Genomic DNA, 25,298 nt, shown 5'->3' on the forward strand with positions numbered 1-25,298 from the left:
TTTTTTTGACCTAACCCAATTTTCTAAGCAGACAATTGTGTGGTTTTGACACAAAGACATTTGTATGATCAGAAACAGCTGCTAAGATATGTTGTTTAACAATGAATGCAAAATATTTCTGTGAAATTATTTTTGAGCAGGCTTAAGCTACAGAAAACAGTGCTCCCAAGGATGGGAATGTTGTTTTTCTTCCTTCTCATTGCACTCTGAACTTTGAATTGCTACTATACATTAAGAATCAAATTCAGAGTAATCCACGTTTGAAAATACCTACTCACTGAACCCATATGCTAGATTATGGATAAATTGGTACTCCTTGCTTAGTGCTAATGGAAAAAATAGAGAATAGCTTCATTGACCTATTTCACACTGACAGAATATGATAGATCAGTAGGAAACAAGAAACTCAGATCTTTCCCAAACTTTTCTGATGCTGCCTCGAATACATAAAAGCTGTGCTTTCATGCAGCTAAAGAGAGTAAAAGCTTAGTCTTACAAAATGCTTGTAATTGCCTGTTTCTTTATTTTATTGCTTTTAATTAGGTCTGTTTAGTGACAGCTGCCAACTTTTCATGCACGTGCAGTGAAGGACAGTTTCTCAGTGGGGTTTGGGAAACCATTTATTTGTCAAATTCTATAGTTTATTATGAAATTCAAGAGCACGTGAACAAAATTTGAGAGTTGATTTAATTTGAGGCCTTTGTATTTCAGGGACCTGAAACTGGACAATATTCTTCTGGATGCAGAAGGCCACTGTAAACTGGCTGACTTTGGGATGTGCAAAGAAGGGATTCTGAATGGAGTGACCACCACGACGTTTTGTGGCACACCAGACTATATTGCTCCAGAGGTATTTTTTTGCAGTGCACTAAGAGTACAGATATTCTTATTCATCAGACTGTTACCTGTGTAATTTTAGACAGTCTTTACACATAGATTAAAACATTTAAGATGCAGACTAGACTCTGCTGCAGTTGTGCTTAGGTAATCTTGCAGAAAAGCACTATTTCTTGATGATAGGAGTGGTTTTTCTAGTATTTGTTTTCTGAAATTAAAGTTATTCTTCTCAATTTGCTCATTTGTGAATCAGCATCATTATGATGAATTTTAGAAGCCTTTAAGGTGCTAGATGCAACTGAGTATTGCAATCTTAGTAACCTTAGGTAGTTATAAAAATGTTTTTATTTTTTAGTGAGGTTTAAAAGAACATATTCATACAGTAGAAGCCATTTGTTTGGTGTCATTTTGTCTACAGCCTTTGTGGGAATATCATATTTTTTTCTTTCTGTGTGAGTGAAAGATACTATGCCTGTGCATAGATTTGCACAGAAAGATGGAAACTAGATGTAGATGCTGCATATTAGTTGGCAACATTTCAAGATGTTAATTGGATGAAATAAATAGCTGAGAGTAGAGTGGCTTTTACATATTCTAGATTTTAATATTATGAGGTGCATTTCAAAGTGCCTAAAATGAACCAGTATTGAACAGTTATTCTGCTAGGCAGACTTTGTCTGCTCAGTTGAGTTAGTAAGCTGTGCATCTTTCCACTTGAAGATTCAGTGTGCGGGTTTAATGGAAAAGTGTTGTTGGTTTGTCTTTCATCAAACATAAATTTGCAGTGAGGAAAAATGTTATTTATTATTCCTTAGAGTCAATAAATCATAAATCCATACTGTTAGTATGGAGTTGTTCATGGCTGTCCAACTTCGGTAGCACAACTGATAAGGTGTGAATCATCTTGAAACTATCATTATATAAATGTGTGTCTTACAGAGTTTGAAAAGTATTCCAGCATTAAAAGAAAATAAATACCAGTGTGGTAGTTTTGGCTATGTATGAATTTTTTTCTGATTCAGTATACTAAATGAGTCCTTTGACAAATTCTTTGAAAATTATTACTGAAAATAAAGCAATAATAAGAACCCAGGAACTTTTACTGAGGCTTCCAATTTGTCGTCTTAATTGTAGAAGTTTAGCTCCTGCTTCTATTTCTCTTGCATCGTGGTGATATGTTTTAATTTCCTTTTCTTCAGTAGTATCCAATTTCCAAAGAGTTTCCAGAACACTTGAAAAGTATACATCTAATTTTCTGTATTTGGTGCCTATAAAACATAATTTTCTTTCAATGAAGAATGTGGATGGTATCCAGACACGTGTTTCCAAATGTTAAACTCATTTCTGTTTTTATGCTAAGGCTGAATTTGGTTTTATATTCGTCTTGATTCCCAACTACAGCTCTAAGCCCAAGCAGTTCACCACAGGATTTCTCACTGCACTGTGCAGTGTTGTGTAAGGAGCTGGTGGCTTTGTTGCCATTCCAAGTCATTTTAAGGCAGCCAGCTTCACTTTAAGCAGGCACCCACTCTCCTTTCCCTGGTTCCCTGTCATGCTGAACCAATGCAGCCAAACTGCAAGCTTCTTCAGTGAAAAGGAGACAAGAATTAAACTTGTTCCTGCTACAACAGTAGTTCAGTAACACCAAGTGCTACTATAAAACTTCATCAAGCTAAAACTCTTACTCACTGCTAAAGGTATTTTCTACAAGGTTGAACTTGTGCCACATGAGAAGTTGTACCCAGTTTTTCCTGAAAGCAAGTGCAATTAAAGTGAATTCTACAGCCATGTATTGTACAGCAGTTTAATGCAGTAAAAGGAACTTGAACAAAAATGCTTTTGGCCTCCTTCAACCCTACCTAAAAGGACAAGAATAAATCTCTCAGATGATATCTTCTGCAGCATTAGAAGCTGGTTCAGTTTGTTTTGTTCAAGATAGAGACAAGGAAATGTTTCACATTTTCCACCAGTCTGTTTTGTATATGTGATCTTTTTTCCCCTATAGTGTGACCTGCTTTAAACAGCTTGGAAGGATATGCAGCCCTTTTGCTCACAAGCATAGTCGTTTACTCAAGGGACTGATAAACTCTCAGTACTTCTGAGAACAACATCTCGTTGACACTGAGCTGTGTTAGTGCAAATTGCATGGGTAAGAAACCCTGCCTGCTGTTACTGAAATCAGTGTGTGATTCAGTCCTGCTTAGGCACTGGGGCATAGAAGAGCTATATCATGTTAAAACAGCAAAAGTGCAGCTGAGACAGTTGTCTCACTTGTCTCTTCAATCCAATCTCTTTTTCTATGCTAGATCCTCCAGGAGCTAGAATACGGTCCATCCGTGGACTGGTGGGCTCTGGGTGTTCTCATGTACGAAATGATGGCTGGACAACCCCCCTTTGAAGCTGACAATGAAGATGATCTCTTTGAATCCATCCTTCATGATGATGTATTGTATCCAGTTTGGCTCAGTAAAGAGGCTGTCAGCATTTTAAAAGCAGTGAGTCTTCCATTACTTGCCTTCTTCCTCCTCCTCATGGGTTTTTGGCGGGTTGGTTTGTTGGGTTTTTTTCTTGATTAAAATTGAATTTGCTGAAAGCTGTTGAGAGCAGTCACCACTGGGAGTTCAAGCACAGTTCAGAGTGCCACTGTTAGGATAATGGGGCCTTGGATAAATTACACCACTTGTGGGAAAGGAACAGAATGTTTGTATTCCACGCAGTTGTACACTGTATAAATCTGTGTACTGCAGATTCTTGTTTCAGGGAAAACCCAACCAGCTAGAAATGTGCTATCACTTTGACACTTTATATGCCATATACTCCCATCACTAGAGTGGGAGAAGCACTACATAATTAAAGAAACAATGTTTTTATTTAACCTGCTTACAAAATTTCCTGTCCCTTTGCTGTTTTTCCCCTGTCATCAAGATGGGTTGAAAGCCCTTTATTTACAGTTGCATGTTCTATTTTATAGTTCACATGATAAGCAGCCTTACTTTAGTGTGATTGTTTCTGTTCTCATTGGGATATTTCAGTATGAGTGGTGACTTGACAGCAACTTGCGTCACCAAATGTAACAATTTTTTAAATCAGCCAATATGTACTACTGGGCAAATTCAGTTTTCAAATTCAGTTTTTAGACTGTCTTTATAAAGTCAGGTTTATACAGTCATTCATTAGTATGAATGACACTGACATAAATTCTTTCTTCTGTGCTAGTATCATCCTAAAATGAAAAGCAAAACAATACAGAAGTAGTATGCCAATCCCCATAGTTGGCAAAAAACCAAGAAGGATTTTTGGCTTAAAAAATAACTTGTTTTTTATTTATTCCATTTTACCACCGTCTTTGAAACTGGAAAATTTCTGCCTTTCTATATATTTTCTTTCAGCATCTGGAGTAAGGGAGACTTTCAATTATGAAGGCAGCTGATAGTGTAAAATCCTGCAGAGATCTTTATATGGAGTTGTTTTGAAATTATATGTAAAACATAAACAAATTGTGATTTTAACACCAGTGGACAGCACATTCTGCAGAAATTCTCATCTTGACCTTTTGATGAAAATATCTATGAGCAAGAGAGATGGTCTAGCAATGATTCAAAGCAGAAGTCAAAGTTAACCTCTCAGAAGTGTTTGCTGAAATATCTCTTTTGCTACATTCACTGTAGTGAGAAGATAAACGATTTTTTACTGCTGGTAGTAACTTATTAATACCTATTCTCACTTCTCCCCCAAATAGCTTTCTGACTACTTTTTGTTATCTCACATGATACTTTCATGCATCCATTTCTGTTTCCAGATCCTTTGATTATTTTACTTCAGCAATTAAAATATATGGACTTGAGCTGCAGAGTTCGGGCTTATATCCAGGGCTCAGGGGTTATTTTGGCACATTGTAAAGGAAGGGTTGTTGTCAGTTTTCATACCTACATCTGATTTTCATTGGAGTCCAGGGGATTTTCTATTATAGCTGACTTTTTTACAGAATTTTCTGAGACTGTTTTCCTGAATATACATTTTGATAGTAGGAATGGTGATTTGTATCATGCTGTAGTCATAGCCTTTTAGGCATAAATTGATACAATTTCATGGAACTGTGGCATTTACACCATAAATAAAACACATTTTCTTAGGATTAGCAACCTGCTGCCTACGAATGTGTGGTGTGAAACCTGCTTGAAACTTGTGTTCTTCATCTGATACTTGTCCATATGAAGAACAGGAAAAACAGAGGAAAGAAAGAGGCGTCTATGTATTTTACTGCTGAATGGTAGCAAGGGATTAACTTTGGAACACTTCATTTCCTCACATTGTGCTTCAAGACATGAGTTTTATTCTTTTGAAACTGTGTATTTTTACAGTCCTTCAAACACCATGTAAGGAAAGTTTAATAAGAAGACATTCTTTTGTATTAAGTGGCAATGTTGTCCTATTTTCTGAAGAAAGTTTTCCTGTTATTTCCATCAAAATACTGAGGATTATATTAAAGCTCAGTATTACAAGGCAGCATGTTGTGTATCTCTTGAAAATCCACGCATCTTATTAGTCCTGTTTCTATGAATTGACAGGAATTACTATTTAAATTGTTTCCTGTGTAGTAAGGAAAACAATTCTCCATTGAAATTGGCTCTCTGTTTCTTCCCAAGCAATGGAGAGATATTGTCTCTACAGTGTGTGTTCCCTGTGTACAGACTCTACAGTCTCTGGCTACAGAAGCAGAACTGTGTTTTTAATCTGTGTGATTTATTTCAAGAAGCAAAATTTGGGGAGGCTAATGATCCCTTGGTGGGGGCCTAATGATTCAGGCTCTAAGCAGCATTTTGTCCTGTTATCACTTAAGTCAGTAGGAATGCTGATCCTAAAAGGCTTCTTCTTTCAGAAAAGGAGGTTCTGCCTTAGCCATGAAAAGGTTTATGGCTATGGCTGTCAGCTCCATTTCTTCAGCAGAGTGCAGTTAACAGCTGTGTCTGTCCTGACAGTTGCATCAATGTTGATGCTGGTGATAAACAGGGAATAAATGTCAGCTTTTACTTCACAAATAAAAAGAGATTAAATTAATGCAATTAAATGTCTGCTTTAGAAGTTTTTTATTTTTTCTTCATATATGCATATGATATTTTTGTTTAAGTATTCATTCTTAAAATACATTCTCTTTCATCATCCATTTCACAGTTTCATGACATTTGTGAAGTACAGCACTAAACTGTACTGGACTATCTAGTCATATTGTCAGGTCCTGGGCTTCTTAAAAAGTTACATGTCCAGATGCTTTCCCTGTCTCCAGTTTAAAACAAAGATAAAGCATGGCAGATACTAGGATCATATTTTACTTCTTTGATACCTGGATTATATGGTACAAAAAGTGCATCCTGTAGTTTCCATGCTCTGTTTCTGCAATACATGTGGCTGCTGGTTCCTGGCCTGCTTGCTCCAGTCCTGGAGATGAAATAAAGCAGAGGAATGTAGGAATGCATTTTGTGGTTTTTCTAGAGACCTCACCAAAGTACGGTAATCCTTTCAAAACCTTTATTTCTCCTGCTCATAGAAAATATTGTCTGTAGTTTAGATATGACTTGCCCACTTGCAAAAGAACTTGCAGAGCAGTTGAGCTCAAGACCAAAGTGGAGGATCATCTTCAGAACGGTGTGTGTATGACAGAATTGCCTTGCTGATCTATGTTATACCTTTAAAATGACAGCAAGGATATTCTTCTGTGGATGGTTGATCTAGATATCTAAAACCATTCTAAGGGATTAAGTAGCTACTTATCTAATAACTGGAGTACCAAAGCAAGGATATGCGTTACAGTCATTTCTTTTTTCTACTTTTTTTTAACAGAAGTATAGTCTAATGTGATACATAGGTTGAAAAGGCACTGACCAATTATTAGATTTTGTTTACTTTGTACACTTCTTCTAAACTTAAAAATGTTATATAATGGCTGAATATGAATTAATAGCAAAGCTATTGAGCTAATTCTATAATGTGTTTGTGTTTACAAGAACAGCATTCATTCCTACTTGAATTGTAAGGATTCTGTGTCCACATAAGTTTGGAAATAAGTAGAGCAATTGCTAATAAAAGAAGGAAAAAATAACAGAGAAAAATCAGGTAAAGTATTGTGAGCTGCCATCAGTTGATATCAATGTCTTACACCACTTGTGCAGCTTTTTCCTGACAGGAATAGTAATGGTTTAAACATAAGAAGTTTATAAATTACCACACTAGAGGAGACCAGTTAGCTCCAGTCGCTGACACTAATCATGTACTAAAAGAGAATGTGCATGTCATGAAGGACATGACATAACTTCCCATTCTCAAGGGAAGCTTTCTGCAGGTACTGATCACTCTGTCTCTGGAGGGTTTAAGATTGTCTTTCTTTCCTTTAGTATTTTTGGCTAAAACTCAAAGTAGACATGCTGAAAGAGAATCTAGTCCTTTAGCACACCCAGTCAGATGAAATGAAGAAGCCTCAACAATAAACTGAAAGAGTTTTCTGCAGTAAATTTACAGTTTGGAGTCTCTGAATCTTATGGTTTGGCTGAAACCTCTGAAATATGGAGGGCCAGAAGAAATAACCTTCTGAAAGAAGACTGTCTCTAAAAAATTTAAGAATTGCAGCATGTAATTGAGTGGCAAATGATTTCCAGGTATCACCATTAATGTTTTAATTTTTCTCTCCTCTCCCTCTCCACCCTGTAGTTCATGACAAAAAATCCCAACAAGCGACTTGGCTGTGTGGCGTCACAAAATGGGGAAGATGCAATTAAGCAGCATCCATTTTTCAAGGAAATTGACTGGGTTCTTCTAGAACAAAGGAAAATCAAGCCACCCTTCAAACCTCGGATTGTAAGTAACAGTTTGTATAACATTCAGAGAAAACTTGGTTTGGGAATCCTACTTGTTGGCTTTTCTGAGAAATGAGATTTCCTGATGCAGTATTTTGAGGGCTGAAATAGTAACATATAAATAGCACTGAGAAGATTTCTTTGTCATTCTTTCTGTCAAGGTAAGTGTCGGGAGTAAATCTAATGTTCACAGAAAAATGTTCATGTTCATCCTCATAAACCATGGAAAGTTCAAGGCACTGTTTTAATTATATTCTGTGTTCTCAAACATACCATAGCCAGAAAAGATTATTTCAGTTGATATATACTGTCTATACTTCCTGTGTGAACTCTTTACAGTTCTGCGTTGCTGACAGCCACTGGATTTTGTAGTAAAACACAGACAAGAATTTGTAAGGTATAATATTTTAAATGAAGAAACTTGAAAAAACAGCTTCTTGGGGGAAAGAAACACACATTATGATTATATAAATTTATGTACTAATATTTTTCTGGAAAATAACCAAGTATTTCTACTTTAAAGTAACAAAAGAACAGCCCCATCTTCAGAAAGTATGAAAGCCATGCAAAAATTATTTTAATCAGGTTTTTCTCTGGATGAAAATACTTACAATTAACCAAATGTCACAGAATGCATGCGGTTACTTTTGTGCTTACACACTGCAAGAGGCTAATTTTATGATAAATCCTCTAAGACTGATTTGCATCTTTTGATTTCGCACATTCCTAATTACAGTGTTTGATTTGCCTGTGAATATGGTCAAGGTACTTGTTTGTTTCTTTATTTAGATAATTTACAAAGATATTAAAAAACCCAAAAAGCAAAACAAATTAGCAAAATAAAAACCTTAGGTCTCTACTCTGAATCCTGAATTAAATTCAGAGGTGAAGAAATCCCCATTGTTTTTGAAGAATTGCTGTATGTCACATGTAATGTCTTTACTTTGAGTTCAGTGAGATGCATTTCCCCAAGTTCCTTGTGTAGATGGTGAAAGCAGGGCTGACCGTCCAGAGCAGGAGCCTGAGGCAGCTCCTCTGAGTCCACTCTTGAGGAAATCTCTCTCTGTCTCTCTCTAGCTGTGCAGAAAAAGCCCAAAGGGATTGACAGTTGTGAGTGAAAGCCCTTATGAATGCCTTTCTAGGAGTAAGGTACAATGTTGCCACATGAGGAAGGTTTTCTTAATGTATTGGGGAATGGAAGCCTTATAATGCCCCGTGTGCAGGCGGAGCTGGCCTGAGCCAGCCCCACTCCTGGGGGTGCAGCCAGTCCCTTACCCTGCTGCCCAGCTCTGCTCTGGAGGTGTGGCAAGGTTGCAACTGATGTACAAGCCTCGGCGCTGCTGCAGGAAGTGCAAACCCCAAATTAACTCCTTTAGTACCTTTCTGAAGCCTATTTAGTACTGTGGCTGTTTTCCAGTCAGGTTACAGCTCTCAGATAGCTGCACTTGGACAAAGTCTGTGTTCAGCTGAGTTGCATTTGTGTAGATCTTTTCTTGTTTTCACAAAAATTTGGCCTTTCATCTCATCATAATTTTTGTTGCTTTGCTCAATATTTGTCAGAATTTTGGTTTTAAGTCATGATGAGCTATTGCAGAATTATTTTCACTTTATGCCTCCATCTAATTTCCAGTTTCCTTTCATCTAGTCTGTTTATTGGCTGTTTTCCTTTCATGATCAAGATGCACGGTCCCTTTGACAATAGGTATTTTTATGAGGCTTTTATTATTTTTGTAAGTACTCCCACTATGGCAGTCCTTAAAAGTCAGGAGGCATTTCATATATCAGGTGTTTTTATTCTTTGCTGATATAAATGCCTTCTGCCTTCTCAGTGGGATTTCTTTCTCTTTCTGGTAATTATTTCACTGCTATTACATTGTAAAGCCAATCCTATTTCATTAATTTCTGTTCCTTTTCTCTTTTCTGCTTTCTTGAATGGTATTTTAATTGAATCGTTCAGTTTCAGTGGTAATTGCAGATTATTTCAGAGTAGTCTGAAATTTGTATAATTTTAGGACAGCTCTTTGCTCCTTAATAATTATTACAGTGATTTTATACATCCTTATTTTCACTTCTTCAGGCTACTTCTCTAATGTCGCATTTTCATACTAATTATTTCTATATTGTATCTACCAACTTTCTTTATTCTATCAGTTTTGATTCCTGCAGTCTAGTAGTTCTGTATGCTTGGATTTTTTTCTGAACTCTTTTTTTTTTTTTTAATAGTAGTGAATTCAGATAATATGTACTCTATGTTACAGGCATCTCTTATTATTTTCGTTTTCTCAGTCTGCTCTCTCTAATGTATCTTCCCCAGTGACTGGGTCCTATCAGCTTTTACTGATAACTTTGAGCATACTTTATATATTTATGATCCATGTTTATGATCCATCAGCTATTTTGTGCCAAGTGTATAAATTTTACAGTTGTTTGGATTTTATTGTTGTATAGCAATCTTTGAGCAAGGTCATACTAAAAATTTTAATTTGTCCTCTTAAAACTGAGTGATGTATTACTTGAAAAGTAAAATGTGATAGAGATCTAGGCTGAAGAAAAAGTTCACGCAAATGAAATATAATTATTAATTATTCAACTTCAGAAATGGCAAAGAAATTTAGGGCAGTAAATTTCAAGTGCTATAAAGGTAGTTTTGTATACTTGCCAAGCTAGACCAGATTGCACTCACTTTGAAAAATTGTGAGAAGAGGGAAGAAGGTGAACACTAATGAAATATGATCTACTTTAAAATCTTCATAGAGAGTTCTTCTCTAAATTCAGTTGTGAGTGTAGCATTGAGATTCATTGATTCAGATTAACAAACACAACTGTTCCATAGCAGTGGAATAACTATGGAAAAAACATAACTAATGCCTGTGTTTGGTATGTTTTATGATTTTTAACATCTCTTAGTATTAATAAAGGGCTTTTGATTATCTAAAAGTGACTTTAATGTTAAGAGAGGAGTAAAAAAATATTTTAATCTTGTGTTGAGGAGGGCCTAGTTCTGTGAAAAGTTCTATGAAAAGAGAGGCCAGATTATTAGTCAGAAAATAGGCATTCTTGCATGTGATATGTGAGGGTACATATGTGTTGGGAAAAAAGTATACAATGCATCTATAGTCATCTGTGCATTTAAATTGAGTTTTGCATGCACATACAAGAATGCATATATTTACACAGGTAGTCTTCTATTTTCTGACCAACCAGTAAGATGACTAAGGGGGGAATATTTATGATTATGTCATAAACACTTCCAAAATAAAACAATACATGAAATGTGTTCAAATGAACTCCAGGCAATGTAAAGTGATGACACTAAACCAGTAAAGTCATTAGGGCAAATGATCAAACACTGAGGTCCCATCAGACAATGGAATAATCTGCCAAGGGAGGTCATGGAGGTGTTATTGTGGAAAAAGCCTTGCTTCTGTTCTGCTTCACTCTCCTCAAAACACACAAGTTCCTTGATTATCACAGCTGGCTTGCTTTTCTGTTACCTACCATCCTTTCACTTCCATAATAAATTTTCTGAGGAGCTATATTACATGGTACTGTCAGGCTGTGCTTCTCCATGGTTTGGGTATGTCACTTCAGTGCTGCCAGCCTTAAGTCTGAATTCTTCAACTGAGCTTGGAAAAAAAAACTGCATGGCTATTTATTAGCAACTTTTAAAGGTTTTTGTTGTTCGTTTGTTTGTTTGGTTTTTTTTTATCTCTTTCACACAGTGGATGGATGTAATTATGTTCCTTATTATACCAGAAAACACCATTAATCTCTTTCTAGCTTGTACATTATTTGATTATTCTAATGATGCTTTGGAAGCTGAAATTTCTTCCTGTGTCCAGCATTAGAGTGAAAATTACCAAAAGGATTTTGAAAATCTGACTATGTTTTTTTGAAAGCTTGTAAGAGTGCGCTGAACAGGGCACACAAACAGCTGAGGACTCAGCTATTCAGAACTCATACAAATAGCTAAGGTTTAGATTGCTGAACAGTGACAGAAGTGCCACCCTAGGCTGTCCTAGGTAGGGACTGTGGAAGCAGATTTGGTGGCTCTGAAACCTGCTGTGAAGGGTCTTTGCTTCTGCAGTTAATGACATGGAATTGACTATAGAGGGGATAAAATGCACTGGAGCTCAGTCCTGTGATGCATGTTATCTGCCAACTCTTCCTCCCATAAATCTAGGATCATGAGGCTTTTCAGTGGTAAAATTAATTTTACATATGTGTGTGTATATGAATAAATAAATAAATAAATATACTGTGGTATAATAAATATATAATAAATAAATATAGTGGTTTACTATACTGAGAGTTTGTTCCATGTTGAGCTATTCTAAATGTTAAGCTAGTGTAAAAAAAAAAGTCATAGCTCTGGAGCATGTACATTAGAAATCAAGCAAACTTTTGAGCAGCTAGACAGCAGATACTGGTTACATATAAGCTCCAGTGACCTTGCAGTGTCTTTTGAAGATCATTTATACTGTTCTTAAAACCTAATTCTTAGAGCTTCACAGCCTGTCATGAACATTCCTGGATAATATTATTCATCCCTGAATGCAGTTGTGAATATGTAATTGCACATGTAATAAGTACCATTTTCATGCAGACAAATACCTTTTTCTCCAGAGCAACTGTTGTGAGACAGAAAATCCTTTGAGGCATTTTATTCCTCTGTTGTGATTTTTTTTTGCATGTATTCTTCCTATAATTTCATTGTTTTTGGAATATGAAATTTCCATGATCAGTAGCCATAGGGCCAGGCTATGGTTTGCAACATAATTTATTGCTTAAGAACCACAAAAACCTTGATCACATTCAGTGATTCTCTGCTCCCCATCTTTCTTTGTTTCCATGGCTATATTCCTGGCTTGGTTGAGTTGCTTATTTCCACTTTCAAACTGCATTTGCCATCTTAAAAATTAAAACAATGGTGCAGCAGATCGATTTCTTACCTAAGTTATTGATGTGGTGATAAGTGAGATCCTTCTTGGTGGCATGATGGGATGATTCTGTCTATCCATACCAAATACAAACTATGCATTAAAAACAGTAATTGAAACAGATTACTACTTCAGCTTTAATGTGTATTGATTAATTTTATATTATTATAGTTGTGCTGTTTCTGACAGCACAGCTGGCCAGCTGAAAGTTTTCCAGAGTAAACCTGTGGCCTGCTGACATGCCAGCAAAATCAGCCAGCAAAAAAGCCCAGAAACAAGTGCACAAGTGGCAAAAAGGTGTGCAGTATCACAGTCCCTCTTGCCAGGGGTGAAGGAAAATCACTGCCAAAATTTGTTACTCATTTGGCTGAAGTCAGTGAGCATCAATTTAATAGAATCATAGAATAGTGTGGGTTGGAAAGGACTTTTTTAAAAGTCATCTAGTCCAATCCCTCTGCAGCAAGCCTAATCAACCATATCAGGTGCTCAGAGCTATGTCCAGGCTGTCCTTGAATGTTCCCAGGAATGGGGCATCTCTCACCAATCTGAGCAACCTGTTCAATGTTTCACTGTTCTCATTGTAAGCAATTTCTTTCTTATATCTAGTTTAAATCTACCCTCTTTCAGTTTAAAACCATTACCCCCTGTCCTATGGCAACAGGCCCTACTAAAAAGTTTGCTCTCTTCTTCTTTTAAGCCCCCTTTGAGTATTGAAAGCCCATAATATAGGGTCTCCCTGGAGGCTTCTCTTCTCCAGACTTAATAGCCCCAACTCTCTTTGCCCTTCCTCATAGGAGATGTGCTCCAGTCCTCTGAGGGCTTTCTTTTTGATTTTTGTAGAATTAGACCAGCAGAGTAAAATCACTTTCGTGTTTCTTGGTCATGGTGGCTCCATGTGCTGCAAGGAGCTGTGATACAGAGGAAGCTCTTAGGCACTGTGCAGCAAGGACAGTCTCACTATATGCACACTCCTGTCCTTCCAAACTGAATTTTCACTGTCAACCTTTGCAAAAGTGCATGCCAAGAGACAGACTTGCCTCTTTTATCTACCCTGTTGTCAATGTCAGGGTTAGGAAAATTTGAGACATTGCCTAAGATGTCCTCAACATGAAAAAGCTGAAGAACTCTCAGTGAGGGGGTAATACAAAGCCTGGTTAAGCAGATGTTTGCCATATGTATTTCTTTCTAGCAATTAAGCCAAAGTTTCATCAGTAATGGCTTTATCAGTGCCTGCGGCAATCCATTCATAGTGTGGCTTTACAGAGATGAAGTTAACAAAATAATCATGTTACAATGATTCACTGTCAATATGCAGCTTTCACAGAACAATGCATTGTTTTAATTTTCTCAATGCACTCATCATTTTTTGGTTTTCCATTCTAAAAGTTCACTTTCCTCAAGAGCATTAGAGAAAAAATGAATGGGATAGTCTATTGCAGAATTGTATCTTGCACTATGGAGCAACAGCTGCTGCTGACCTGTTCATCTAATATGACTTCCTTCATTTTGCAGCCTCTTCAATTTCTATTGTTACATCACTGAGAATATATTCTGAATAATTGTATGTTCCTTCTTAAGTTCTGACTTCTTAGGGTAGAGAGTTGATCTAGCAGCTACAACCAGAGACCCAAAAATTGCAAGATATATAAGTTCCTCCACAAGATTTTCTAGAAACTCATGATGTGGTCCAGGCTGCATCACCTAATCTTTTCTCACTTCAAGTACCCCTGTGTTGTAATCACAGGCAAAGTTAAGGGCCGGTGAAAAAATACAACTGAGAAATGTCAAGAAAACAAGTGCTAAAGATCAGCCGGCTTTTAAATTGACTGAATGCTTAGGACTTCCCTTGGAAGAGTGTTCTTATGCTATACCAGACCTCAGTGTTAGCAGATTTCCTCTCAGCCTCAAATTACACCTTTCTCAGCTCCAGTAACTCTAAGATAATGATAAACCATTATCGAAGTCCCTCCCCCCTTCGTTATCACTATCTGAGCCACATTGTCTGTATGCAGTTTCCTTTGTGAACCTGAACTCCTTGTTAAGTCTTGACTTAAGGATGCCAGCAATGTGTCCTCTTTCAGTTTTGCACTGCAGCAAAGGTTTGAAATAAAGCCATTCCCAAATATGAAATTCTAGTCGTAGCCAATGATTGTGGGTTACAACTGGAGTCACTGAGCACCGTGAATTTTCTTTTCCCCCTCCCCTGAATGAGTGAAAAACTGGCAAAATTTTGGCAATCCTTTGCCTATGACTGAATGAGAAGCTGGATGCCCACAGTGTTTGGAAGCTGGGTAATAAGTAGCAAATACAAATCAGCACCTCTGGAGAGTCAGCTGGGCTGTTTGCACAGGCAAACAGGCAGACCTGCCCCGTGGGTAGGTGCTGCACTGAATGGCTCCCAAAAAATGCCTTCAACTAGAGAGGTGTGTGTTCAAATTGCTGCAGCAACCATCTGCTTACTGTGAAATACGGCTGGAATCCTTAAAGAGGGACCACATTTCTGGAGAAAACTTTCCAGTATGTTAACCTGAAACATAAGTTCTATAAGTGCAGATTCATTTTCATACATGAATGATAACAGGCAAAGTTTTTTTTTACTTTTTAATGAGGGATTTTTAACCTAGTGTTGGGAAGTCATGATGCTGTTTTGGTGGGGGTTCTTTGGCACACCTCTACTTTTTTGTGACAATAGATTGTATAAGCATCCATGAAGAATTATGACTTTGCCTTTACGCTGTGGGGAAGAAATCCTGTAAAATGCAGTATCATTCAGTAGCACCAGAAGGAACATAGGAAATTACAGGCCAAGTAAATTTCTTTTTGTGTAAATGTTCTCTCTTTTCAAGTTTGCTTCAGTGTGAATGTCCCTCTTTAAGGTAAGGCCTTCAATATGGGGAAAATGTCAAGGTAGGTCCACTTTTAGGCCTAATAACCTTGAGGTGTCCCTTCAGTTTCATAATATATTTCCATTCAGTCATCAGTGCATGGCAATGAGCATTTAGCAGATGGGCACGCAAGGGGCTATACTGCATGCCTTTGCATGAAGTGTTACTGCTTAGACACTGGGGAGTGATCTTGAGACCTCAGACCCTCATGTACCATTATTATACATTGAACATGATGTATTTCCCACTTGCTGCAGACATTTCAGGCATAGGAAAACAGTGGGCTTTCTTCTGAGAGTGATACCACGTTGATTAATATTGATATTAAAAGAAAGTTCAGAAATGGGGTAGACTGTCAAAATGGTTAACATGCATCCTTTAAAATAACAAAAGAAAAATGGATGTGGACTTTGAGACAGACTTTTTATTACTGACAGTCATAATGGTGGAACTCCTACACTTTTCCTGCATGCTGCCCCTGTCACAGGGTATCATGAATCAAAATATTGAGTTTCGGATGGTTCTAGAAGTTACACTTTGCTGCTGCTGGGTTTGAGTGTTAGCCAGGTGGCTGCTGATTGAGAAGCATTGGTTGTTTTCAGGCAATGAAGCATCTCAGCTGAGCTTGCTGTAGGCAGCTGTGAACAACAAATAGTACCATAGTTACACCTGCAGCATAGCTCAGACCAATTGGTCCAGTGGCTGGGCAGGACAGAGAAGTCTGGACCACTCCTGCCTCTTCCCTCAACAAAGTAAAAGACATTGGTTTTCAAAGCTTCAACTAGCTTGGCACTTTGTGCAGCCTCTAAGTTTGCTCAAGATGTAAGTACATAGCTTTTGGGGAGCCTATGTACAGCTTAGAGAAATCAGAAGTGAACTGGTATTTTTAAGGGATTTCAGTGTTGGCTTTTTTTGAATGTACAAGGTTTTGTTTTCCTAGAATTTCTCTTTCAATTTGTCTGATTTTGAGGTTTTTAAAATTATCTTCAGCATCAGTGCCTTCAGCAGCTGTTTTTTGGATGTGATTATTATAACATTAGAATTACAGAAGTTTGAAAGCTACTTCCCAGCACTGCAGGTTCCCAAATATTTATAAATTAAACAACTTTTATTATGCTTCTTTTGATTCTGTACTGGGGATCCATAAGTATTTGTTTGATTTTGTTAAGTCCTGGTTTTATAGCACTAAAATATTTTCATCCTGGATAATTAAGTCCATATAACCATCTCTTAAGTGTACATTGTTGAGTGGTGCCCTTTGGAATAGAGTGATAAGCAACTAGAGTGTACCTGCTTTCCTTTTGGGCTTCCCCAGAAAAACACAAATTCTGTTGCAATTTCTGACTGCTTTAATCTCCAGTGCCATTTTCATGAAGTTATCTAAACCATTAAGTGAAATAATCTTATTCTTTTCACTCGCATTCTTATGTACATTCTCAAGAATTCACACAGAAATATTTTATTTTTATATTAATGTAGATAATATATAATATTTCTGGGTTGGACGTGTTTCTGAAGTCGGTAAAAGCCAGTGGTGATTAAGAAGCAGTAGCATCTGGCTCTTTATCAGAAGGTGGAATTTATAAAAAAAAAGTCAAGACTCATTGAAGGCTGGCCTTTTCTGATTAGTCCCATCCCAGCTGGAGCCCAGTAAACATTGAGTATAAAAAGAGCTTTGGCTTTCGGTTTATTTCTCGTGCAGAACTTTCTGTGCTAGCAGTACGCCATGCAAATGCAAGAATTAGGTCTTACTAGGGTGTTCACCCAAAATGGGTAGAACAAATTTTGTCAGTGTGTGTATTCACAGCTCAGCATACTAGTGCAAAACTTAATTCCTTTGACATATGCACTGCTAGGCAGAGGGAGGACTGAAGCAGCTGATGTGTAGCTACTTATCTACAGTAGTAGGACGGGGAAGGCACCTTTACATGGTGAGGAACCCTAGCACTTCATTAGCTGCTGCTTTCCTCTTGTTATGCTGCTGTGTTGGTACAAGGGATTTTGTTGCTGTGGAGGCACAGACCTTGTACTGGTCCTCTGAACAGCATGCTCCAGAAGTCACATGCTTAAATCCTGCGGGATGAGAGGAGCACTCAGCTAAACACTTGCAAAAAACCTTAAGCACAGATCGTGTTCCTTGCATGCCATATTCACATTTGTGAAGGACCTACAGAACAGCAGTTCTCTTAGCTTAATTCTGGACTACGGAAGAGAAGGATTTGAAGACCATGACTGCCCATGACTCTTTGGAAGACTGTGATTATATTTGACAAGAGCAAGAAGAAAGAGTGATTGAATTTTTGCTGTCGTGTCTGCATAAGCAGCTCTAATTCCCAGCAAGATGGGGTTCCCACTGTGCAAAAAGCCACATAAGTGAAAGACAGTCAGGAGATTGTAGACAATGATAGACACATCACAGCCCACCTATAGGAGAACAAAAATAGGAAGAAAAATAGATGAATGATGAAGAGAAAATTACTCAAGCTCAAAGCAAATCAGTAGCAAAACGAAGAATTAAAGTCATGTCACTACAAACTCTGCTATGTCATGCTGTGCTCTATGAATAAAACTGTGTTCCAAAAAAGGCAGTTACAGGGTCTGGAAGAAAGGTGGAAAGAAGACGTATTGAGATGCAGAAGTAATAGGCATTCATGCATAGCCCTGCGATGCCTTTTATTTAGCGTATGATCAGTATGTGTATTAGTTAAAAAAAAAAAAAAAAGAAAAAAAAAGAAAAGGCAGCATCCTCACCTGCTTTCTTAAGTTACATATGTCTTTATTTTGCTCTGTCTATGTAGAGGCTTAAAAATAATCATTATACTTAAAAATATAATCTCTAACAATTCCATGGTCTTAGCAGTAAACTATCATTGTGTAGCTTTCTCCTTTTGTCTTAGGTAAAACCTGTTATACCATTTTGCTGTATGAAAGCCTGTCATATGCATCATCCATGTCAAACTAATTAGCTAGAGTATCAAAGAGCATAAATTTCCAGAAATGTAGGTATTCTTGCCAAAAACTGCGTAGCATTTCTACTGTATGGCCTGTAATGCAAACTATTTTAATGTGTAACTGAGTCTTGGAATATTTTGCTCCCACTATAGGTGTTGTCACACCTTTCAAGCTGTGATTTTTTTTTTTTTGCATCCAGCCTCACAATGTACATGTCAATACTCATTGGTAGAGGAGGGCTCAGAATCACAAGATACTACTATATAATTTCATGTCATCATTAGGAAGGCTTCCATAATGCGGTACTTTTCTGTAAAGAAATGTGTAGGTGACTGTAAGCAAAATAAAATGCTGGAAAGTCAGTATTTATTCAGGATACATAGAGTGTCTTGAAATATTTCATTACATCATTCATCGATTTACTAACATCACAGTCTCCTTAATTTATTCCATGTCTTTGTGATTGCTTAAAGAATGGAAAGTAAAGTGAATCTATTGATCTTTTTTGGGACATATCTGGTCAAACACCTCAGTGCACAGTTAATTTATATTTGGATAACTTTCTCAGTGATTTTGCAGATGTCTCCTGGAAGCCACTGAAATTCTGGGAATACGTGCCCTAGCCTTACCAACCTGCCTCAGTTTTTCCTCCGCTTTGCAAGTCAGCTCCATTGTCTGGATAGTCCTTTGTGCCAAAGTGCTAGGGATCAGGAAGGTCAAAAGGCTTCTACAGGTGTATTTGAGGACTCACCAGCAGGTGGTTCAGCACATTGTCACAGATGCATCAGCCCTGATTCCTGTCACTCTGCTATGACAGTGGTAAAAATGCAGTTTCAGGAGAACACAACTGAAAATGGGCTGATCTTGGATATGTCCCAGGATGTGAGATGGGAGATGACATGGCTGATTATGGCCTTAGAGTAGTTGAGGATATCAATGGAAGCTTGCCACTATAATGTGAATTAGAGAGACACACATATAAAATCTGCCCTGCAGAGTAGATTGTAAGGTTTGCAATAGAAATCACATTGTGCGGGTGAAGGGTAATTTCATATGGTAGTTCCATTACTTTCTCTTCTTGTCTTTCCTCCCCTTCCCAAGAAGAAATATAAAATTGTTTCTCATGAGGTTACTTCCCTCAAAGAAGCCTACCTTAAAGGGAAGATGTAGTTTAGGATTTCAGAAGTTGGCACTCTCCCTACATTTTTTTCCCTTCAAAAAATGCATGTATTCTACCATAGCATGGCTAATGTGCAATAGCTCTGTGTCACAATTGACTCCTAATTGAAGCAAGCCCTGAGAAGAGGAACACGATGGATTTTGAGAGCAAAGGACTAACCAGGGATGGAAAGCTGGTGCTGAGCTCCCCTAAAGCTCCTGTGGAATCTATCTCCATCCAAGTTCTGTGCAGAAATAACTGTTGTGGTATAGCAATCAGGCTATGAACAAAGGTTTGCTATACACATAGCATTTTACTGTGTGTAACTTTAGTGCTGGGTACTCAGGGTGATGAGTATACCCAAGTAGGGCCATAGAGGACAACAGGTTCACAGGGACTGCTGAGAAAGGTTTATTGCTCAGACCATGAACACAAGCTGGTTGTCAGGGAACCTGCAGAACTTTGATTTTGTTTACCTTTTTGTTTTGTGGTGGTGGTTTTGGGAGGCTCTGGTTTTGAGGAAGTCTGTGTAAAAGTGAAATACAAAGGCTGACATTCTGACCATGGAGTCATTAAATGTTTATGCCCCTAATCATTTGGGTTATTCCTCCTTTCTAGTTGACCCATTTCACACTCCTAAGAAAGGGATTACCATTTCAATATAAATGTTGTTTCAGTTTAGTGTATCACAAATGACCCCTTTTAAAATCCATCATTTTGTGAATTTGCTTGGTGTTTATTAAATATATGTGTACTTCCATAACAGATTAAAGTATGGACTGTATAGGTTGACATGCTTTTCAAAATACTGTTTCATTATCCATTAACATCTTTATTGGGGGGGGGGGGGCTTTCCCACTACTTTCACTTAATGTAGTGTCCTTTACCTCTAATGAAAGCATTGTCTAGGAGAATGAAATCTCACCCTCTGCTTGGAAGTAATGAATGTTATTTACTTTAAAAAGCTACTTGGATTCAAAAGCCTTCTTATCATCATAAACTTCAGTTGAATATATTACAGCTCATGGCAAGTGTGTTGTCACTCTTCCATGTGCTAATAGAGCAATTAACATGCTGAGAATATGTATTGACTTATAAAGTTATTTTGATAACATGTATTTCCTACCTTCTGAAATCAGACAAGCTGGGAAATACTTCTAATGCTGATACAGATTCTCAGGACGTGCAAATACTGTGAAGGGGCATCCTGAAGATAAACTGAAAGACAGGCCTGAAGTGTTGTGCTTCTTAGCCCATTTCCTTTAAAATATTCATACTAAATTTATTTATAAATAGCATAAGTTATGCACAAAAGAAAGTGGTCATTATAGTTGGTCTCAAATATTTAGAAACTTCTACATCTCTACAAAAAGAGATCCAATCAGTGGTGCATAGTGATCTCTGCCTGTGCTGTGGTTTTTGTTATCATAATAAGGAGAGGTGAGTGAGAGGATGGTGATGTGTGAGGTTAGCCACATACCCTTGTGCTTCAAATCAGCTGGTTTGATGTCTGAGTTTCCCTTTGTGCTGATAAATATAATCTAAAAATCTTATCAGCTATGAGGTAAATACAAAATGTTTGAGCTTTTATGATCCTGATCGAAGAATTTCTTCTTGATGATACTGTGTCAAACATGGGAATCACTTATTACTCACTGAAGCAAAATTCTGGATAAAATTAAGTGATACCAATACATATGAGAAAGTGTGACTCTTGCTGCATGTCCCTCTGGAGCTGCACACCAAAAGCTTCAGCAGCCTCCTATAGTTATATTTAAACAGCATATTGTGAATTTGTAGGACAATCAGACTAAAACACAAAACCCAGTCTTTTGTGGCAGTGTTGTTTCCTAGCCATCACCTCCATCTGTTTTTTACCTTCTCTGAGTAGCCTTTGAAGCTGCTGGACAATGCTAGCACAGTTATGGGAGCTGTTGAGCTTTCAGTGGACTTGAAAGGGTTTCAGTGATTTTCTGCAAATTAAATAAAAATAAGTAACAGACTAAAGAGAGAGACTTTTTAATGACTCCAAACTGGAGAATTAATTTAATCTTTATTACACAGAAGAGAGTCTACTGAGCCTCTTGGCCTCATGACACATCTGATGAGTTGTCCAAGCTTTGCTGAATTCCCTGGTTTGGAGCACCCTCTGTCAGGTGCCTTCTTGCAAGGATTTCTGTGGCTTTTCAATACCAAAGGCTCCCATCATTCACATTTGCTTCATGTAATTAATGGAAGGAATGGCAAGTTTTAACTTTCTGAATGTATTCTCAGTGATAAGAACATAATCTTAAATTTATTTTTTCACTGTCGAAATTCATATAAAGTCATTCAATAATCACTGACAGACAAGGTTGGTAATCTTCAAGATTGAAATGCTTAATAAGCAGATTTTAGCGGGGTTTTCTTAAGCTTGAGTTTGTAACTGCAGGTAGAAATTGAATGTTGTATTGAAATGGCAGTAAAAACAAAAAAGAATTCAGAAAACCACAGTTTAATGTGTGCTTATTAACAGCATCTTTTAATAAATATGTGAAGAAATCTGAGAATAAAAAAAGCATTTTGACTCAAAAAACCCATTAGCTCTTTGTCCAAAATTGTCCAACTACAAAAGCTGATTAAATGGTGTTTTATCAAGAGATAGCCTTTTATAGCTTCTGATATCTTTATCTTGTTGAATAGAATAAAACATTATTTTGACTTAAAAATTGTCATCCTTGATGGCTGGTAGTCATATGGGTTTAGTAAATATTCAAGTTTTACATCTAATCAGATCGTGTCTCCTAAGTCACACAGTCACTGCTCAGTGACCTCTGAAGGTCACCATTAACACTGCTGGGAAAAACAAAAGATCGAGTGGCCGGCACGTGTCCTGCACGAGAGGTGGTCGCTATTCCTTCTCAGTACCAGAGATTTTCTGCTGGTGGAGCAGCCATCATTCTGACGAGATTTAGAGTTGGAATTATGTCATTTTTGGTCATTGCCAGTGCAGTGTGAAGTTGGGCACCTACTGCTGGGAGCTTTTGGGTAGCTGCTGTGCTCCTGCTCTGGTGTAGCTAAATACAAGATGCTTGGGTAGTCTAGAGAGAAAAAAAAAGGAGCATGTGAAACCTAATGGAATTTATGTGTATTTAGCAGGACAGCTGTAGTTCTGGATGTTCTTCTTTCCTAGTAGTGTAGTTTCCTCAGTCATCTGAAATTGAAGAGTCTAACCTGGAAAAAAGTTGGAAAAGTTTAAAATAATGTGTCCCAGAGTCTTAGGAGCTGCAGGCTAAATAAACAGAATCCCACCCATATAATTACTGCATTTTAAATTATACATTTAGCAGCCAATCTAAACATTTTTTCTTTTATCTTCATTATTTTTTAATGTTCAAAGTCAGATAATAGCTGCACTCTGTTTCTTTCATATATTCTCCTTACCTTGCAGATCTTCCTTCTTTTCTCAGTTTCTCTGCTAGGAGAGAGGCACAGCCCTTCATACCTTCATCCTGAGCCCTCATGATGCAACTGTGGGATGGTTCATGCTCTTGGCCTACAGAGTATTCACAGTGCAAGTACATTAAAATAGCAGTAGTAGCAGAAATGTGACCAGACCTGTTTTGTCTTAGCAAATGGAGTCTTGCAAAATAGTCATAGCTTCAGGAAGAAAGTGCCTAAGTTGCTAAGGAGGGCTTCTCAAATAAATCTTTCAGTTGAAAAGAAGCACTTGTTATGAGTGCTGCCTTGGCTTAATCCACTCACTTTTGTTCCCTATGATTTGTTTAATCTCACTTAATCAGTTGGTTAATTAGAGACCTGTTAGCGTATCCTTGCAATCGTAGATTGCTCCTTTCTTGTCCTGTTAATAAATTGGATGATTTATACCTATACTGCCAAAACTACATGGAATTGTGTATAAATCAGAGAAAGTAAAACCTTCTCTTTCCTTCTTTGGTCTTGAAGTCATATTTTAAGACACAATAGGCTTTTAAATCTAAGCAAATACCTTTGCTTGTTGTTTCAGAAGTGTTTGGGATTCCCTACTGGCAGCACAGTTATTTTTAATCAATAGCATTTATATACACCAATGTTGGGACCCTTTTTTATATGTACTCTTCTGTGCTCCTTTTTGTCCAACACCTTCACAAGTCTTAGTGATTTCTGGAATAAGTAGCTATGGGGAATTAATTGCCCCTGACAGCTTTGAGGAATTTGTCATTTTACTCTTTTAACTTAAGCAAGGAAATAATACTTTTCACAAATATGTTCAATATGAAAACCTGAAAATAATATATATTCTATTTGTTTTCAGCTACTTGAGAGTTTATTTGTCCTTGATAGATAGTAAACGTGTGAGGGTAGTCACATTTCTTTTGTATATAACTACAGTTCTGAATTTGAATTCTACTTTCTGCAAATACTCACTTACTTTCTTCTGCTTTAGTGAGTATTCCTGTGGCAAATTAATTGTGTGAGTGTGTGAAAATACTATGGTAGGACATGGAGAACAAGAGGAATGTAGACACAGTTGCAATGTAATGCTTTTAAAAATTAAGATGGAATTTCATTCTTATTTTGCAGGTTTTGCCAAATTACTTCAAAAAAACCCTCATAAAGTCCAAAGCCATGTCCCTCATACCTCTTATAGAATTCGGAGTTACATGAGTCACATACATTTCATGTCTGGTCTTTATGTACAAAGTAAATATTTCAAATGTAAACAATATAAATAAATATATATATATATATGTTTGTTAAGCCCATATCCCTTTCCTTTTAATGGAATTCTACAGGTAGAGATTGTGGATTTTTGTTTATCTGCACTTAGAAAGTACTTGGTTTACAAGTGACAGTCTCTTGCATTTACACAGACCTTTCTTTCCCTATATCTGTAAAGTTCTTACAAACAGTGTAGGTGAAGGTTGCTGTGACTACTTTACAACTGGGAGAAAGAAAAGTGTTATTGTCTTAGTAGAGCTGATGAATAAAATACATTATATATATATATATATGTTATAGAAAAGTTTACCTACATTGAAAGGTGGCATATATCCCATTTTGAATAGATTAATATGTTTTGATGTATGACTTTTTCATTTTATCGTTTTACTTTGCAAGTCAAATAGCTGTTCTATTTCCAGTATCATTTAATCTCAGACATGGGCAGGAGGAACACAAAGCTCATTTTCAATGTGTCAGTGTGCCTCCATTAAGGATCACCCAGGTAATTACTAGTTTCCATGACACAAAGAGAAAAGAGACAGCATAAAGAAAAAGGTTTGTTCCAGTTCCCTGAACCTGTACATGCCTGAAATGTGCTGCCAACATGGAAAATGTGAACACTGCAGGTTCAAAGGAATGACCATGGAGAACATTTTCCGCTGTAGCCTAGAGTAGTTTTTTTTTTCAAGTAAGTGGTCACAGATAGTCACTGTCATGAGTGTCATGAGGACAGCAAATCAGCCTCCCCAAGACTGTCTCTCTTAATTCCTCTTGTCCTAGAACATGCACAGCTGCACTTTGTTGGCCCACTTTGCTGAAGGAGTGAGTGCCTTTAGACTTGGGTGGGAAAATCCTGATGCCATTGAAATAAAGAAGAGTTCTGAGGTGGATTTCTCTGGAGACAGGATTTCACATTTTGCATGGTGTTCTCAATTACATATGGCAGCAGTAGGAAATCCAACATTGAACTCAA

General features: G+C 37.3%; 1 protein-coding gene across 1 annotated transcript in view; it reads left to right on the forward strand.

Moving 5' to 3' along the window:
• Positions 1-25,298, forward strand: part of PRKCE (protein kinase C epsilon) — a 287,426-nt gene that overhangs the window by 258,383 nt on the left and 3,745 nt on the right. Inside the window, exons 12-14 of the mRNA XM_053973801.1 lie at positions 712-850; positions 3,144-3,332; positions 7,540-7,686. Coding sequence (XP_053829776.1) covers positions 712-850; positions 3,144-3,332; positions 7,540-7,686 — 475 coding nt within the window. The remainder of the gene's footprint in view (positions 1-711; positions 851-3,143; positions 3,333-7,539; positions 7,687-25,298) is intronic.

This window comes from Vidua macroura, chromosome 3 (assembly GCF_024509145.1).
Source record: "Vidua macroura isolate BioBank_ID:100142 chromosome 3, ASM2450914v1, whole genome shotgun sequence".
Taxonomy (NCBI): Eukaryota; Metazoa; Chordata; class Aves; order Passeriformes; family Viduidae; genus Vidua; species Vidua macroura.